The sequence below is a fragment of the Vicugna pacos genome, chromosome 5 (genome assembly GCF_048564905.1).
Source record: "Vicugna pacos chromosome 5, VicPac4, whole genome shotgun sequence".
In the NCBI taxonomy this organism is placed as follows: Eukaryota; Metazoa; Chordata; class Mammalia; order Artiodactyla; family Camelidae; genus Vicugna; species Vicugna pacos.
This window is the reverse complement of record NC_132991.1, coordinates 46,279,200-46,298,093: the sequence shown is the minus strand read 5'-3', so window position 1 is coordinate 46,298,093 and position 18,894 is coordinate 46,279,200. Positions and strand designations below refer to the sequence as shown.

Sequence of the window (18,894 nt, the reverse complement as noted above, 5' to 3'; positions counted from 1 at the left end):
AAGAGCATGCTATTTTTTTTAAATATAGATGAACTCTTAAAATTAGGAGAAAATAATAAATTAAAAGAAATTTAATGTTTCTCAGAACCTGACCCACTTTATTATTATTTCCTATAGTAAATATCTATTTGTCTCAAGATTGGGTATGGTTTTTTACTCCTAGCACTGTTTAATTGCTTCATTTAAGCTCGTTACTTTGTGTTGAAGCCCTATGTGAATCATTTACAATTTCTTTAATTTTTAGATTGGTCCCTCAAAGTCAGCCATGTGTGCATTTTATGTTACTAAACTTTCTGAAAACCTTGATCAGTTTTTGAATATGTCAGAGTGATGGCAGTTTTCTTCCTGTTGGCTAGGATTTGGTTTTTGAACCTTTTCCTATATGAGAGAGGAGGAAGAGAGAGGAGATAGAGGAGAAGCAAAGCAAGAGCATGTATTTTTGGCTATCCCATAGTTCTCTTTTCTATTCCAGTATTAAACAATTAGCCTGCAACATAGCCTGGACTATTTTTCATATAATAGGTTTTCCCCTGGAAAATAAAGGTTAAAGACTTTAAAGGCCATTTTTGATTGATTTGTTATTGTAAATAAGTACAGTCCACCAAGTGTAGTTATGATATTCATTTATGCTATTGCATCAAGTAATTAACAGTTTATATTACTAGACCAACTATTGCTATTTTTATATGTTTACAAAATATTTTATTTCTCCAGGGGTCTATAAATATATCCACTTAAAGTAATTAAAATTTGATTAATACAACCCTTTTCATTTGTTTCAAGCTCTGAAGCCTTAGAGCCTTAAACCGACATCCTTTTTAGTAGAATTTTGTTAACAAAATGATTTATTAGTTCTTTTCTGTGTTCCAAACTTGCCTTCTTCCCTGATATCTTTAAGAAGGCAAATTTACTTTTGAAGTAAGTATAAGTTGAGATGCTCTTCTCCCACTTTCTGACTTTAGGAAAGTAGTTAAAACTACACATTTATTAATACAAAGATAAAGAAGTATTACAAGCTTGAGGTCCAGCTATGAATTAGATTCTGTTTTTGCTCAAATCATTTCTATTTTCAAGATGAGAAGGGACTTCATCTAGATTTAAACTAGAGTTTTAAAGTACATCTATAAACCTGGGTTTAAACTACACTTCTAAATCATAGCATTTGGAGTGTGCAATAAACAGCTTTCACCCCTCCCCTTTTATGCATGACTCCATTTATATGAAGTTCAAGAACCTGCAAACTAATCTAAGTAATAGGTGTCAGAATGGTGTTTATTCTGGGAGAGGGGAGCAATTTAACTGGAAAAGGAAAATGAGTGAACTTTCTAGGGTGATAGGTATGTTTTCTTTTTTTTTTTTTTTAACTGAAATATGGTTGACCTACAATATTATGTTAGTTTTACTTGTACAACATAGTGATTCAAGATTTAAATGCATTACAAAATCATCACCATGATAAATCTAGTAGCCACCTGTCCCCATACAAAGTTATTACAATACTATGGACCATGTTTCTTATGCTGCATCTTACATCCCTGTGACTTACTTATTTTACAACTGGAAGTTTGTACCTCTTAATCGTCTTCACCTATTTCACTGACCCACCCACCCCTCTCCTTTGACAGCTACCAGTTTGTTCTCTGTATCTCTGAGTCTGTTTTCATTTTATTTTGTTTATTTGTTTGTTTTGTGTTCTAGATTCTACCCATAAGTGAGGTATTTATTTTTTTCTGTCTGACTTACCTCTCTTAGCATGATACTCTGTAGATTCTCCCATGTTGTCACAAATGGCAAGATATTATTATTTTATGGCTGTAATTCCCCCTTTGAACTACTCTTCCCCCATACAGTAAAGAATTTTTTTTTTCACATTTTTTTCTCTGTGATTTATCATAACATTTTGTGTATATTTCCCTGTGCTATACAGTGTAATCTTGTTTATCTATTCTACAATTTTGAAACCCCCGTCTACCCCTTCCCACCCTCTACCCCGCCCCCCACCCCGGTCACCACAAGTCTGTATTCTCTGTCCATGAGTCTATTTCTGTCCTGTATTTATGCTTTGTTTTTGTTTGTTTGTTTGTTTTTGTTTTTTAGATTCCACATATGAGCGATCTCATATGGTATTTTTTTTTCTCTTTCTGGCTTACTTCACTTAGAATGATATTCTCTAGGAGCATCCATGTTGCTGCAAATGGCATTATGTTGTCGGTTTTTATGGCTGAGTAGTATTCCATTGTATAAATATACCACATCTTCTTTATCCAGTCACCTGTTGATGGACATTTAGGTTGTTTCCATGTTTTGGCTATTGTAAATAGTGCTGCTATGAACATTGGGGTGCAGGTGTCGTCCTGAAGTAGATTTCCTTCTGGGTACAAGCCCAGGAGTGGGATTCCTGGGTCATATGGTAAGTCTATTCCTAGTCTTTTGAGGAATCTCCACACTGTTTTCCATAGTGGCTGCACCAAACTGCATTCCCACCAGCAGTGTAGGAGGGTTCCCCTTTCTCCACAGCCTCTCCAGCATTTGTCATTTTTGGATTTTTGAATGACGGCCATTCTGACTGGTGTGAGGTGATACCTCATTGTAGTTTTGATTTGCATTTCTCTGATAATTAGTGATATTGAACACTTTTTCATGTGTTTTTTGATCATTTGTATGTGTCTTCCTTGGAGAATTGCTTGTTTAGGTCTTCTGCCCATTTTTGGATTGGGTTGTTTATTTTTTTCTTATTGAGTCGTATGAGCTGCTTATATATTTTGGAGATCAAGCCTTTGTCGGTTTCACTTGTAAAAATTTTCTCCCATTCCGTAGGTTTTCTTCTTGTTTTATTTCTGGTTTCCTTTGCTCTGCAGAAGCTTGTAAGTTTCATTAGGTCCCATTTGTTTATTCTTGCTTTTATTTCTTCTAGGAGAAAATTTTTGAAATGTATGTCAGATAATGTTTTGCCTATGTTTTCCTCTAGGAGGTTTATTGTATCTTGTCTTATGTTTAAGTCTTTAATCCATTTTGAGTTGATTTTTGTATATGGTGTAAGGGTGTGTTCTAGCTTCATTGTTTTACATGCTGCTGTCCAGTTTTCCCAACACCATTTGCTGAAGAGACTGTCTTTATTCCATTGTATATTCTTGCCTCCTTTGTCAAAGATGAGTTGACCAAAAGTTTGTGGGTTCATTTCTGGGCTCTCTGTTCTGTTCCATTGGTCTATATGTCTGTTTTGGTACCAATACCATGCTTTCTTGATGACTGTAGCTCTATAGTATTGTCTGAAGTCTGGGAGAGTTATTCCTCCAGCCTCTTTCTTTCTCTTCAGTAATGCTTTAGCAATTCTAGGTCTTTGATGGTTCCATATAAATTTTATTATGATTTGTTCTAGTTCTGTGAAATATGTCCTGGGTAATTGGATAGGGATTGCATTAAATCTGTAGATTGCCTTGGGCAGTGTGACCATTTTAACAATATTGATTCTTCCAATCCAAGAGCATGGACTATCTTTCCATTTTTTAAAGTCTTCTTTAATTTCCTTCATCAATGGTTTATAGTTTTCTGTGTATAATTCTTTCGCCTCCTTGGTTAGATTTATTCCCAGATATTTTATTACTTTGGGTGCTATTTTAAAGGGGATTGTTTCTTTACTTTCTTTTTCTGTTGATTTATCGTTAGTGTAAAGAAAGGCAACTGATTTTTGAACATTAATTTTGTAACCTGCTACCTTGCTGAATTCTTCGATCAGCTCTAGTAGCTTTTTTGTGGACCTTTTAGGGTTTTCTATATATAGTAACATGTCGTCAGCATATAATGACACTTTTACCTCTTCTTTTCCAATTTGGATCCCTTTTATTTCTTTCTCTTGCCTGATTGCTGTGGCTAGGACTTCCAGGACTATATTGAATAGGAGTGGTGATAGTGGGCATCCTTGTCTTGTCCCAGATTTTAGTGGGAAGCTTTTGAGTTTTTCACCGTTGAGAACTATGCTGGCTATAGGTTTGTCATATATAGCTTTTATTATGTTGAGATATGTACCCTGTATACCCACTTTGGCGAGAGTTTTTATCATAAATGGGTGTTGAATTTTATCAAATGCTTTTTCTGCATCGATTGAGATGATCATATGGTTTTTGTCCTTTCTCTTGTTGATGTGATGTATTACATTGATTGATTTGCGTATGTTGAACCAGCCTTGTGTCCCTGGGATGAACCCCACTTGGTCATGATGTATAATCTTTTTTATGTGTTGTTGGATTCTATTTGCTAAAATTTTGGTGAGGATTTTGGCGTCTATGTTCATCAGTGATATTGGCCTATAATTCTCTTTTTTTGTAGTGTCTTTGCCTGGTTTTGGTATCAGGGTGATGGTGGCTTCATAGAATGAGTTTGGGAGTATTCCCTCCTTTTCAATCGTCTGGAAGAGTTTGAGAAGGACTGGTATGAGTTCTTCTTTGTATGTTTGGTAGAATTCCCCGGTGAAGCCGTCCGGTCCTGGACTTTTATTTGTAGGGAGATTTTTAATTGCTATTTCTATTTCCTTTTTTGAGGAAGGCCTGTATCGCTATAAACTTCCCTCTTAGCACTGCCTTTGCTGTGTCCCATAGGTTTTGAGTGGTTGTGCTTTCATTATCATTTGTCTCAAGGTATTTTTTAATTTCAGCTTTGATTTCCTCATTGATCCATTGTTTTTTCAAGAACATATTGTTTAATCTCCATGCTTTTCTTTTTTTCTCCTTTGTTTCTCTGTTGTTGATTTCCAGTTTCATGGCATTGTGGTCAGTAAAGATGCTTGAGATAATTTCTATCTTCTTAAAATTGTTGAGGTTTCTTTTGTGTCCAAGTACATGATCGATCCTGGAAAATGTTCCATGTGCACTTGAAAAGAATGTATATTCTAATTTTTGGGGGTGTAAAGCTCTGAAAATATCCACCAAATCTAGTTTTTCTATTGTAGTATTTAATTTCTCTGTTGCCTTGTTTATTTTCTGTCTGGAAGATCTGTCTAGTGATGTTAATGCAGTGTTAAAATCTCCAACTATGATTGTATTCCCATCAATATCGCCCTTTATCTCTGTTAGTAATTCTTGTATGTACTTAGGTGCTCCTATATTGGGTGCATATATATTAACGAGTGTAATATCTTCATCTTGTATCACTCCTTTAATCATTATAAAATGTCCTTCTTTATCTTTCTTTATGGCCTTTGTTTTAAAGTCTATTTTGTCTGAAAATCAGTACTGCAACACCTGCTTTTTTGGCTTTTCCATTTGCATGGAATATCCTTTTCCATCCTTTCACTCTCAATCTATATGTGTCCTTCTCCCTAAAGTGGGTCTCTTGTATGCAGCATATTGAAGGTTCTTGCTTTATTATCCACTCTGCCACTCTATGTCTTTTGACTGGAGCATTTAGTCCATTAACATTTACAGTAATTAATGATAGATGTGTGTTTATTGCCATTTTGAACTTATCTTTGCAGTTGAATTGGTATATCCTCTTTGTTCCTTTCTTCTTCCTTTTGTGGTTTGGTAATTTTCCTTTGTATTATCATGGATTTTATTTAATTTTTGTGACTCCCTTGTAAATTTTTGACTTGTGGTTACCCTTTTTTGTAAATCTATTAACCTATACCCGTTTTTAATAAACTGATAATAACATGATCTCAAACCCATCCTACTGTTAAAAAAAATTTAAAAAAAGAAAAAAAAATTCTGTATTTCCCTGCCTCCCTCTCCCACTCTCAGTGATTTGTATGTCTTCTTTTGTAATTTTGTGTTTTCTTTATTTGTAATTCATGAGTTATCACCTTTCCAGTTGTACGTTTCTCATTTCTGTAGCATCCTGCTGCTTTTCTATTTAGAATAGCCCTTTCAATATTTCTTTTAGCATGGGTTTAGTGTTGCTAAACTCCTGCAGCTTTTTTTTTTATCTGTGAAACTCTTTATTTCTCCTTCTATCCTAAAGGATAGCCTTGCTGGATAAAGTATCCTAGGCTGCATCTTTTTTTCATTCAGGGCTTTGAATATATCTTGCCACTCCCTTCTGGCCTGTAGTGTTTGTGTAGAGAAATCAGCTGAGAGCCTTATGGGGGTTCCCTTGTAGTTCACTCTTTGCTTTTCTCTTGCTGCCTTTAGAATCATTTCTTTATCCTTGACTCTGGCCATCTTGATTATGATATGTCTTGGTGTGGGTCTATTTGGGTTCTTCCTGTTTGGGACCCTCTGAGCTTCCTGCACTTGTATATCTGATTCCTTCTTTAAGTTTGGGAAGTTTTCAGTCATGATTTCTTCAAAAACCTTTTCAATTCCCTTTGATCCTTCTTCCCCTTCTGGGACCCCTATTATGCGAAGATTGGGACGCTTTATATTATCCCATAGGTCCCTTATGCTATTATCATTATTTTTTATTTGCTTATCTTGTAGTTCTTCTGAATGGGTGCTTTCTGTTGCCCTGTCTTCTAGATCACTAATTCGTTCCTCTGCATTAACTAGTCGGCTTTGCACAGCTGTTAGATCATTCCTCATCTCTGTCAATGAGTTTTCCCATTTTGCTTGGCTCTTCTTTATAGCTTCAATTTCATTTTTGACATATTTTATTTCTCTAAGCATTATCTCTTTTAATTCCTTCAGCAATTTGATCACTCCGTTTTTGAAATCTTGATCTAGTAGGCTATCGATGTCTATTTCATTGAGCTTTCTTTCAGGGGATTCCTCTTGTTCTTTTAATTGGGAAAGGTTTCTCTGCTTCTTCATCTTGCTCATACCTCTCTGGCACTGTGGTTTATGGAGTATCAGTTGTCTATTTTGGATCTTAAGGATTTTATCTATCTAATGCCTATTTAGGAATACAACTTAGGAAAAAAAAAGAAAAAAGAAAAAAAAGAAAAAATAAGAGAGAGAGAGAAAAATTTTTAAAAGAAGGGAGAAAGAGGGTTTGAAAACAATGTATAATGAATAACTGAAGAGCGGGTTGAAGCAGAGTATTAATCCGGTGGAGACGTCCTTTTAAAACCTTTAAAAAAAAAAAGGGGGTGGGGAGATGAATATATGTGTTTGAAGCCTGTGTCTAATCAGTAACAGGACATCAAAACCCAAGAGAAATAGAAATGAATTAAGAAGTAAAAATTAAGAGTAATTGAAAATAGAACAGGTAAAAACAGATTAAAAAAAAAAACAAAAACAAAAAACAAAAAAACAAAAGAAAACAAACCCCCCCCCCAAAAAAAGGGGGTTTGTCGGTGTTCTCCTGGAGTGTGTGTGCTTTTAATGTGATGTCCTTCTGTCTTCGTCCTGTTTTGGAAGCTCAGCTTGTTTTCATAGGCCCTCCAGCACCTGTCGACAAGCAGATCGTGCCTCCTCCTAACACAGGGTCAGATGCAGCTCTCCTCTGCTGCGGGCGGGCGGGTCACTGCCCCTCCGGATGCCGCAGTCAGATGTTGCAGACTGGCCAGGCAGGAGGGCGGGTCGTGCCCCCTCCCAGCACCTCCGTCAGGGGTTGTGTTCCTGCCCTACAGGCGGGGGGCCGCTCTCCCCCTGCCTGCGCCGCCGGTAGCTCCGCTGCTCTGTGCGGCTGCGCGCTCTGCGCCGGCGCTCCGCCCCGTTCGGCGCTCTGCCCTGGTCGCGCTCCGCCCCGTTCGGCGCTCCGTCCTGGTCGGCGCTCCGCCCCGGTCGCGCTCCGCCCCGGTCGTCGCTCCGCCCTGGTCGTGCTCCGCGGGTGGGCTCGGGGAAGACCGAGGAGCAGCCTCGTCCCTGCTCCCAGCCAAGACCCAGCTGCTTGTTTGTCTTTGTGGAGCAAGTTCTCTGGGGGACCAGAATGGAAGGATCCTATCTGCCCAGGGCTGTAGGCCCGTCTCAGTCTGGCCCTTGAGGCTGCTAAGCCCTTCGGTGCGGACGCAGGTTTCGACTCTGCCCCCGCCTGGGTGTTAAGCGCCGGAGAATATGGCGGCTCTGCCTGGGCCCCGCCCCTCTTCCCCTGATAAGTTTCCGCGTGTTTTCAGAGATGGGGGTATGCACCCTTCCCCCGAGAGCACATCAACCTTGCTGTTTTATGGAGGGCCCAGGTTGTTCTGTCCTGTACACACCCACAGCCCCGGCGCCAGCCCCTTGCAGTCCCCTGGAGCCGCCTCCGTGCAGCCGCCCCCGTCCTCCGCCCGGCTTGTGCAGCCTGGCCCTGCCCGCCGCTGCCGGCCCGCGTCTCAGGCTGGGTGTTGGGGGGACGCTCTGTGCCCGTTTAACTTAGTTCTGTCAGACAAGGGCTGCTCTGTACAGATCCGAGCCTTGGAGGCTCCCCCTCCATCCCGCTGGCCTCTCAATTGGAGAGGGGAGACCCAGCGAGCAAGCGCCAGTCCTCCTTTGCCGCTCCCTCCCCGCGGGACCTGTCCCGCGCTGCTTTGCCTTTTGTTCTTTCTTTTTTCCTTTTCTCCTACCAGATTTTTGGCGTCTTTATCTTTTGAAGAGGGCGATGATCTGTTGGAGTTCCGCAGGTGCTCTGGTTGGCTGAGTGGGTCTGTAGATGTGGGTCTTGGTGTATTTGTGGGAGAGGGTGACTTACAAGCGTCCTTCTACTCCGCCATCTTGCCCGGAAGTCCCCAGTAAAGAATTTTTGTCATGTTATTTATGAAAAATAAGTAGGAACTGGCATTTCTCAGTGTTTATAAATGAAGCTGTGGATGTTAAGTGGATTGCCAATACAAATTTAGTTCTGTCCCTTCTCTTTATATATTAATGAGCTATAGAATTATAAGGAAGTTGAGAATCATAGTTCTGACACAAGATAGGACTTTGCTTTGAAGAATGAATTAGAAATTTGAAAAGGTAAACTTTTTGAATAGGATATCCTTGTCTTGATTTCTAACATTGTATTTAATAATTTATATTCTACTGTTTAGGAATGTGGCCTCAACCTTTCAGTGATTTTGGTGGGACTCTGGATTAGAATGTAAATGTTCAAAACATTTATTGTTTACCACATAAGACAAGCTGGAAAGAATGTGAAATAATAGAGCATACAGAATGTTTTGATGCTGTGATTTAAGATTCAGTAGATTTATGTAATAATTTTGTTTCTTTTTTTCTAGTCTATACTTTGGTTATATAATACTTTTTGGTTCCGTACTTGATTTAGGCTCTGAATCTTACATGTACTGATGTTACCTTAGATGCAAATGAAGATCTTTTGGCTTGACACCTTGTCATGATCGATGGATCTCTCTCTCTCTCTCTCATTGCTTTTATGTAGTCAACATTGTTTTCTTTAATTAAGTCTCACTATACGTCCTGCCATCATATCTCCTGTCAGTATCCTCGTGTGCTTCCTTATCACCACACTTGGAATACAGCAGTTTTTTTTAGCTGGTTCCCTACTTCTGGTTATCTTTCTCAAATGCTGCTTTCCATTTGTTACTCACTGACGTAAAACCAGTGTTGACTCCCTGTTGACTAGCAGATGGAATCCAGACTTAATTTGCTATTTGGACTTTCCTATTCTTCACCCCTACCAGGTGTAATAAATTTTTGTCTTCTACTACTCTTCAATATAATTTCTCACTGTAGTCAGATTTACAGCCTTATTTATTTCAACTTCTACTTTTTTTCTCTGATGGTTTTCCCTGTTACTTGTCATGCCTTTATCTTCTTTACCTATACCAAATTTATATAAAGTCCTTGATAACTAATTATTATTAATTAAACCTACTTTTAAGGTCCTTGCTAGTATTATTCTCCTTTTTAATTAGATTAGATTTGTTTTCCCAACCAATTGTTCAGTGATTAAAACCAAGGTCCTGTTAGTTTGATTTTTGTTTTTAATTCTTAACAAGACTTAGCAGATTGTTAAATATACAAGCAAGCTTCCTTTAACTGGGAACTTACATTTAGTAAGGTGTATTGTGGTTTGCATATGTGTTGAGAGGGTGACAGTTTATGCATTGGTTTATATACTAAGGAATTCCTTATTTCTGCATTGTACATTGGCAGAGGATGGAAAAAACATAAGTAAAAGAGGCCCATCTTGACCACATATCCTCTTATTCCCATTACCAAGAAAATTCTAGACATTTAAGAGTTTGGGATATCAAGGTTTCCATGACAGGTAGTTTATAAAGTACTGCTGTGAAGCCTATATACTTAAATATATCATGTCTTAAAAAATCTAGCCAGGGATGCTTTTCTTTTGTAAAGTAAATATAGCCAAAACCTAAGTAGTAATGTAGCAAAACAATTCATTGACATCCTCAATTTTTGAAGTGTATTTTTATTTCTGAAGTCCTTCCCAGTTAGATTTAGTACCCTAAAAGTATGAATTTATCTGTCTTACACTCAAATCTTTATGGAATAAGATAGGTTTGAATGAATGAATGAGTAAATTGGTCAATCTTCAGTTCATTTATAATTGGCAATAGCCAGCTCATTTCCACCATATCATACCAAGAAATAAATATGATGCAGAGTGTCCAAAACCATGTGGATAGTCAGATGTATTCTCACCAAGTATTTCTGTATTTTGACTGACTCTCAGTGAAGAAGTACCCAAAATTTTAAAAAGTTACAGATTTAGTATAAGCATTGACATTGTGCATTTTTTCACTTAGTGTATAGATTTTATAATAGAAATGATTTATCTAACAACTAAAAAGGTACTTTTTGGTTCATTTTGTTTGCTATTACCTCAAAGTATACTGGAGTCAGTCAGCAGAGTTCAGGGCTGGAAATTGCTGTTAATGAGTGTTTAATAGAGGGAAGAGAGAAGAGAGCTAAGAGAGGTATCATTTTTGGGGTAGTTAAAGCAAGGAAAAAAATAGTCTGACAAGAAATGGCCAGAGAAAATAGAAGAAAATTAGGAGACTGCCTTTGGAAAGAAGCAAGGGAAGAGACGATGTCAGTGCTCTGAAGTTAAATGCTACTGAGAGGTCATTCAGGATTCCTGAAGAATGGTTATTTCATTTAGCATCATAAAGACAAATCTTTGGTGTCCTTTTTGAAATCAATTTCTGATAGCATGATAGAGGCATATTCCAAGCTGCTGTAGGTTACGTCTTGAATAGGAAGTAAAGAAGTGGAGAGAGCAGGTAGAGCTCTTTCAAGAAGTTTAGCCCTGAACCAGAGGAAAGAAAGCAATAGCTGGAAAGGGAATTAATGTCCGAGGGTGACTGACATGACTGATTCAATGTAGAATCTTAAGCCTACTTAACATGTTGATGGGAAAGTATTAGTTGAAAGGGAGATGATATAACTATAGGAGAGAGAGAGGCATAGTAGATTGAGATCCCAGGAAATACAAAGAAAAGTCTGTGGAACAAACTTCCTTGGAAGAGGATAAGATCCAGGGCAGAGATAGTAGAGAAACTGGACATAAATAATAGAAGGTAGTGCTCTCCATTTTACTGCTGGAAAGAAGAATAGATTGGTTTAAAAAACGGGATGGGAGTTCGTGTTCCAAGATGACATGCATTTTCTCTGTGAAGTAAGAAAGAATAGGTTATCTGCTGGGTAGCAGGAAAGAAGAGGAAAGCGCTGGAAATGTGAGAGAAGTCAAAAAGGTTTGAAAAACGTGTTTTGTTATGAAAGGAAACGTGTAGAATTGCTGGATGAAAAACCTTTGTGATGGAATCCAGTCTGAGCCTAGCTTAGGGTTAAATTTCTCTTATAACACCTCATTTAATAATGAGGCTTTAGTTAGTATTATTTTGTCACCCATTTTATATGTATATAAGAAATGTACAGATATAAAATAATTTTTATGCTAATAGTGGTTTTCTTCTTGTGGCTAGTCACTGCAAAACCAAAATTTTAACTAAAATTTGTGCAAATTTTTCTGCAAGTTAAACTTGCTTATTGTGTTTTAAAAAGGATGACTTTTTAAAAATCACTTGTTTTGTATGGACAAATGCATGTTCATTATGAAAAGTTTAAGCAAGACAAAAATGATAAAGAAGATTTAAAAATTGCTCAGTAGCTCACTGCCCAAAAGTTATTTTCATTGGCAGTTCGTCCATGTTATTAAAAGAAACAATTTTATAAAAATGTGGTCATTAATCTATGTAACTGTTTTAAGTAGAATACTGTATGTAGTTTAAAAGAAAGAAAAAGAACTGATGTAGTAAAGAAGAAATTACTGAACTTCAGGTAATTTTTTCACAGAAGATATGTTCTTAAATGATCCTGCTTGAGTTAAGAAAAAGGATCATGAAAACACTAAAAGACTGGAAAAATTATTTTTAATTACATATTTCATCTTTATTATGGCATCTACTGATTCCTCACTGTAAAAGATGAGGAAATCAGTACACTTACATTTTTACCTCCTTCATCAAGATGACTGTATAGAAAAATTTTTATTCTGAGTATCATAAAAAGTTTTTTTATTTTTATAACTGTACTGAACATGTTTCCTTTGTTGCTCTGACTGCCAGGAAGCTAACTTTAAATTTTCCTATTCGATTGTGCTATTTGTATAAGATGCCTCAAATCATGATTAAAAACTAAGTAATATTGTACTTCCAGGGAAACTTCTTCCATAATTTTCAAATATTCAAAAAATTTACCTAAATTACTATCTGATGTGTTTATGAGTAAGGTATAATATACCTCCTTATTTCTTGCTAATTTTGTTCATATGAATCAGGTACTATATAACATTGATTGTTTGTCAAGAACACTTAAGTATTATTTTAAATACTTATATTTCAATTGTAATAATTTACTTACTTTAAAAATTATTATTCACTGAATAATTCCACAGTAAGATACAAACAACTTAATTGTTTTTAATTCTGAGAAATTATATTTAAAAACGCAATTTACAACCTGTAATGAGAATATCTTGGTCTTCTGGTATATGAGAATGAGCTATCGTGACTGTTTTTCTCTTATCAGTCTCAGTCAGATGGTCTTTCAAGGTTACTGTGATACCTCTATCTAAAATAATTGATACTTTATGTTTGAAAACATCTCATTTTGAGAATATAATTTGATTGGTAATTTTAATTAAATTTATTTATTTGTAAGTATTTATTGTTTTGTGAGTATACCACTGCTTTCTGTTTATAATATTTCTAATCTGATTGGTAATTTTAATTAAATTTATTTATTTATAAGTATTTATTGTTTTGTGAGTATACCACTGCTTTCTGTTTATAATATTTCTTAGTATTTGTTCATTTTCGTGATACTGTTATCTCATAATTTGAGTAAATCCCGGTTGAATTATGTTGCCACATTATGTCTTCAAAAGGGCATAAAGTCAGTACACATGCTTCAGTAATGTCTGGTTGTTTTACCCTTATGTTTCCAGTAGGCAATTTGAAATTATGGCTTCAACTGCACTTTAAATATGTGATAATAGCATGTATTTCTAATAAGGGCCAGCACCATTTTGTTCAGATAGTGTGAATGGTTGTCACTCATATATGACAAATGCACCTTCATCTGCTTCTTTGATAGCCCCCGAAAAACCATACCCTCAAATCAGGCCGATGAAATTAGCTGCTGTGTAAATTGTGTGTCTGAGTGGTTCATTATCTAATCACCGTCAGAACCACAGTGATAAAGTAGATTGAAGCAGGGAAGAGGTCTGCCAGATGATTTCACCCCCCCACCCGTCCAAATCCGGTTTCCCTTGGAAACCCTAATAGTGCAGTTTAGAACTTCAGGCTCTCATGCCTGGAATTTAGTATCTTTTAATGTACCAAGCCTGAAAATACCAGTAGTTCTGGAGCATAATTTTCTTTCTGTAAAGATCATAATTTTATTTATTTCAATCAGCTTTTGAAATGTTGAAGCTCTTGAATTAGTGTTTTGTTGCTAGTGCCCTAAATATTACTAAATAGGAAAAAAATTACTATGTCCTACTTTCAAGAATTCAGAATAATTTGAATACACTGTTAACCTTCTGGGAATCTTAAGTCACTCTAACAGTGACCTTCTGTGTTATCTGTTTATTGAATTGTTTCCCTTTAATTTATTTTAGGTGCTTTTGAAGATGATGATATCACGCATGTTGAAGGAAGTGTAGATCCTATTCGAGATATAGAAATAATACACGAAGAACTTCAGCTTAAAGATGAGGAAATGATTGGGCCCATTATAGATAAACTAGAAAAAGTGGCTGTGAGAGGAGGAGATAAAAAACTAAAACCTGAATATGTAAGTAAAAACTGACGGCTTCTTTAGATATTTGAGTTCATTTTCCTTGATTAAATTTTTTAAATAAAGCATATAAAATATCTAATATTAATTTGGAATTTTAGAACTCAAGGTTTATTTCTGTTACAAAATGTTGAGAAGCTTCATTTTCTTTTGGCAACACACTGGTTGTGGTGATAGGCTGTTTAAGGTGTTCTTAGCAAACATTTAGCAGTGATATTGTGTGTTTATGTGGTTACTATGTATATCCTTAAGTTTTAGTGTTAGATGTAAGGTTTGATGATGGAAACTTACTGGATTTAGAGAAATGACTGAGTATGAGTTTTGTAGATTTGAAGAAGTGATTTATGTGAGGAATTCATCTTCCATAGCAATTGACTGAATGAATGCACTATTAAAGTAGGTAATTTTAATCTTTCAGGGAGGAAACACATGCCATTGTCTTTAACATTCAAATGTGTTTTCTCTCACATTGTAGTAAATAATTATTAGTTCTATTGAAATAAATGTTTCAAAATTGGTTTTGAAGCTTTTAGTTTAAATATGATCAAATTGTCTTTGATGTTAAAAAAGCAGTCTTAATTATATATTTTCTCATTTATTAACACTTCATAGAATGTTCTTGCTTTATATGCTTTTTGTCATAGGGAGTTTTCTTTTTAACTTTTTGTGTGTTTTAATACACGTTTATTTTCTATTTTCTCATTTTCAGAAACTGTGATTATCTTCTCTTTTTGATTTCTCTCTCTTATTTTTAAAGAACGGCACTTTATTTTTTTTTTAACTTTTTGGGTGGGAGTAATTAGGTTTATTTTATTCATTTTTTAAATCATGGTATTGGGGATTGAACCCAGGGCCTCGTACATGCTAAGCACTCACTCTACTCCCAAGCTATATACCCTCCCCCTCTTTCTCATTTATTTTTAATAAGTTTGGAAAAAATGCAATTGATTAGGGGACTCTAATAGGAAGAAATCAAATACAGAATCAACCTCTACACTTAGGCACACTACCTAAATTATGGTTGAAAGTGCCTGGTTTTGGAACAGGGAGACCTGTGTTGTGCTACTGATTGATTTCTTTGATAATTTAGAGTGAGCTCACGTCATTTTACTTTTTTTAACATCATGGTTACTTCACTTTTTTCCTATTCAAGTAGAACGGGGAAAGGAGAGAGATTTGTCTGAGGAAATTATACAAGATTTAGAATGGAAAGGAGGATTTCACTTGTGAGTATAAAAAATATTCCTTTTTGAAAAGGGAAAAAAAATCATGAGAAAGATGTTGAGATTGAAAACAATTCATTTGCCCCAAATGGCATGATTACTGATTAGAATAAAGCCTTATGCAGTCACCCTTAGTTCATTGAAACTTACTGACACCCATATATTTCAGAAGCATTAACTGTCTTAAAAATAAATTTATCAGTCTAGTCTCTTCAGCAAATGGTGTTGGGAAAACTAGACGGCTGCATGTAAATCAATGAAGTTAGAATACTCCCTCACACCATACACAAAAATAAACTCAAAATGGCTTAAAGACTTAAACATAAGACAAGACACTATAAACGTCTTAGAAGAAAACATAGGCAAAACATTATCTGACGTTAATCTCAGCAATGTTCTCCTAGGGCAGTCTACCCAAGCAATAGAAATAAAAGCAAAAATAAGCAAATGGGGCTTAATTAAACTTACAAGCTTTTGCACAGCAAGGGAAACCATAAGCAAAACAAAACAAATTGCAACAGATGAGACTGACAAGGGCTAAGTCTCCAGAATATATTAACAGCTCATACAACTTAATAAGAAAAAAAAAAAAAACCCAATCCAAAAGTGGGCAGAAGACCTAAATAAGCAATTCTCCAATGAAGACATATGAATGGCCAATAGGCACATGAAAAAATGCTCAATATCGCTAATTATGAGAGAAATGCAAATCAAAACTGCAGTGAGGTATCACCTCAAACCAGTCAGAATGGCCATCATCAAAAGTCCACAAACGACTTTAATGCTGGAGAGAGTGTGGAGAAAAGGGAACCATTCTACACTGTTGGTGGGAATGTTGTTTTGTGCAGCTGTTATGAAAAACAATATGAAGATTCCTCAAAAAAACTAAAAATAGACTTACCATATGATCCAACAATCCCACTCCTGGGCATATATCCAGAGGGAACCTTAATTCAAAAAGATACATACACCCCAATGTTCATAGCAGCACAATTTACAAGAGCCAAGACATGGAAACAGCCTAAATGTCCATCAACAGATGACTGGATAAAGAAGCTGTGGTATATTTATACATGGAATACTACTCAGCCATAAAAAATAACAGAATAATGCCATTTGCAGCAACATGGATGAACCTGGAGAGTGTCATTCTAAGTGAAGTAAGCCAGAAAGAGAAAGAAAAAACCACATGATATCACTTTTATGTGGAATCTAAAAAAAAGAGAGAGAGAGAGAGAAATGAACTTATTTACAAAACACAGACAGACTCACAGACAGAACAAACTTATGGTTACCAGTTGGGGAAGGGAGTGGGAAGGGATAAATTGGGAGTTCGAGATTTGCAGATACTAACTAATATACATAAAATTGATAAACAACAAGTTTATACTGTATGGCACAGGGAACTATATTCAATTATCTTGTAGTAACTTATGGTGAAAAAGAATATGAAAACAAATGTATGTATGTTCTTATATGACTGAAGTATTGTGCTGTACACCAGAAAGTGACACAACATTGTAAACTGACTATACTTCAATTTGAAAAATTTTAAAACTAAATTTATCAATCTAGCTTTTACGTAAATAGGAGGTAGGGGCATCAAGTTCTTCTGAAATTCTTGGCCTACCATTTCCTGGCCTTTCCTCTCAAAGAAAGCTAGAATGTTGAGTGGTACTAAAAGCATTTTCTTCTCATTTCTAAGCATTTTCCTAAAATTTCTTTATAAGATTTGAAAGGATGGCTTGAACTTGTGTTTACAGAAAAATCTGAACACTTCCCCCTTCATTTTCCCTTCTTCCATCCAGCTCTTCTAGGTAGCTAGAGAGCATGATAGCCTAATTTTCTTCTTTCCAAAAACTGATTATTTCGTTGTTTTCTTTCCTCATATTAGATTCAGCTGCTTCAGAATAAATTATAGATCTGTGTTTCTCAACCTTTTTGAAAAAAATTATCACCTTCCCTAAGGAAAAAAAATTAATTAAAATTTAATTTAAATAAATTAATTTAATTTCCCACAATGAGATAAATATTAACAAGTAAGACTTTGTTGGATAGGGTTGAGCTTTGGAGGGCCACAACATTTTTAATAACTATTTTTTTCTTCACCACCAAGAATCAGTTTTTGCCTTTCTAGTAGTAACATTACCCCCATTAAGAATTCATGCTATAGATTTTCTTGTAGCAAATCCAGTACTGGTAAGTATGATAAAGCAGATGACTCTTTAGAAAATTTTCTTTAGTTTGTTGTTAGCAAAGGCAGAATTTTGGTTGCTTCTATTACTCAATTTGGGGAGAATTTACAGCTTTACAATACAGAATCCTTCAATGCAGGAACATCTATTTATTGAGCCAGGCACTCTTGGGCACTTTTTATATATGTTATTTAAACCTCACAACATGCAAGATTGCAAGATATATATTATTTCCATGTTAAAACTGAGGAAGGCCAAGTTTCACAAGGTTTTATGAATTGCTCAAGATTTCATACTTACTAAATTGTAGATCAAATTTTTTCAGCCAGATAAGTCCAACTACAGGGCAAATATGCTTTTTTCTTAAACTTTTAAAAAAATTGTAAAATATGTCCCAAAAGATGCATTAACCTCATATGTGTAGTTTAACAAATAGTTGTGAAACAAAGGCTAGTAAAACCTACTTCCATGTCATGAAATAGAACATTATTAGCACTCTAAAATATCTCTATCACTTACCAGTCTTAAAACTCTCTATCTTCATACTGCTAACTGTAATCCAGAAATTTATAATAATTCCTTTCCAGTGTATGTGCCACCTATATCAATATGAATTATTTTCCTAATTTCAAATTTTATATAATTGGTATCATGTTGTATGTATTTATATGAGCATTTTCATTCAACAAGATTTTGTACATTTCATTTATATTGCATTTCTTTTTAAAAAATTTTTTTATTGAAGTGTAGTTGATTTACAAATATGTTGCATTTATCTTTAATTCATTCGTTTCCCTTACTGTAAAATATTTCACTGAAAGAATATACCATAATTTAAAAATCTGTTCTACTTTCAATGGGTATTTGAATTTTCCCTCAAAAATTTTTTTATAATTATGAACATGCAGCTGTGAGCGTTCTTTTACATGTTGGTGCACATAAGGGTAGTCTAAGGCATACATTTAGAAGTCAGTAGTGTATCTTTGACTTCACTAGATAACACTCTTTTCCTAGTATATGAGAGTTTATCCTGTTGTCAGCACTTGGTATTATCAGATTTTTTTCATTTTTGCAGTTTGATAGCTGTGTAATCATATTTGGTTATGGTTCTAATTCGCAGTTCTCTATATAAGATTGGAGGCTTTTTTTTAATGTATTTATCGGCCCTTTAGGATTTCCTCTTTTGTAAAGTGCCTGTTCTAATTCTTTTGCTCATTTTCTGTTGAATCATTGTCTTTTTCTCATTAATTTGTGAAAGTGACTTATATTCTTGAATAGTGGTCATTTGTTTTGATTGGATTACAAATATCTTCTCCCATTCTGTGGCTTTTACTTTTACTC

General features: G+C 35.5%; 1 protein-coding gene across 3 annotated transcripts in view; it reads left to right on the top strand.

Annotated features, from left to right (window-relative positions):
• Positions 1-18,894, top strand: part of OLA1 (Obg like ATPase 1) — a 145,275-nt gene that overhangs the window by 68,660 nt on the left and 57,721 nt on the right. For 2 of the 3 annotated variants that reach the window (XM_031678336.2, XM_031678337.2), the window contains exon 5: positions 13,957-14,132. In XM_031678336.2, coding sequence (XP_031534196.1) covers positions 13,957-14,132 — 176 coding nt within the window. Of the gene's footprint in view, positions 1-7,709; positions 7,875-13,956; positions 14,133-18,894 lie in introns of those variants that run through there. The other variant, XM_072961185.1, reaches the window with a different exon arrangement.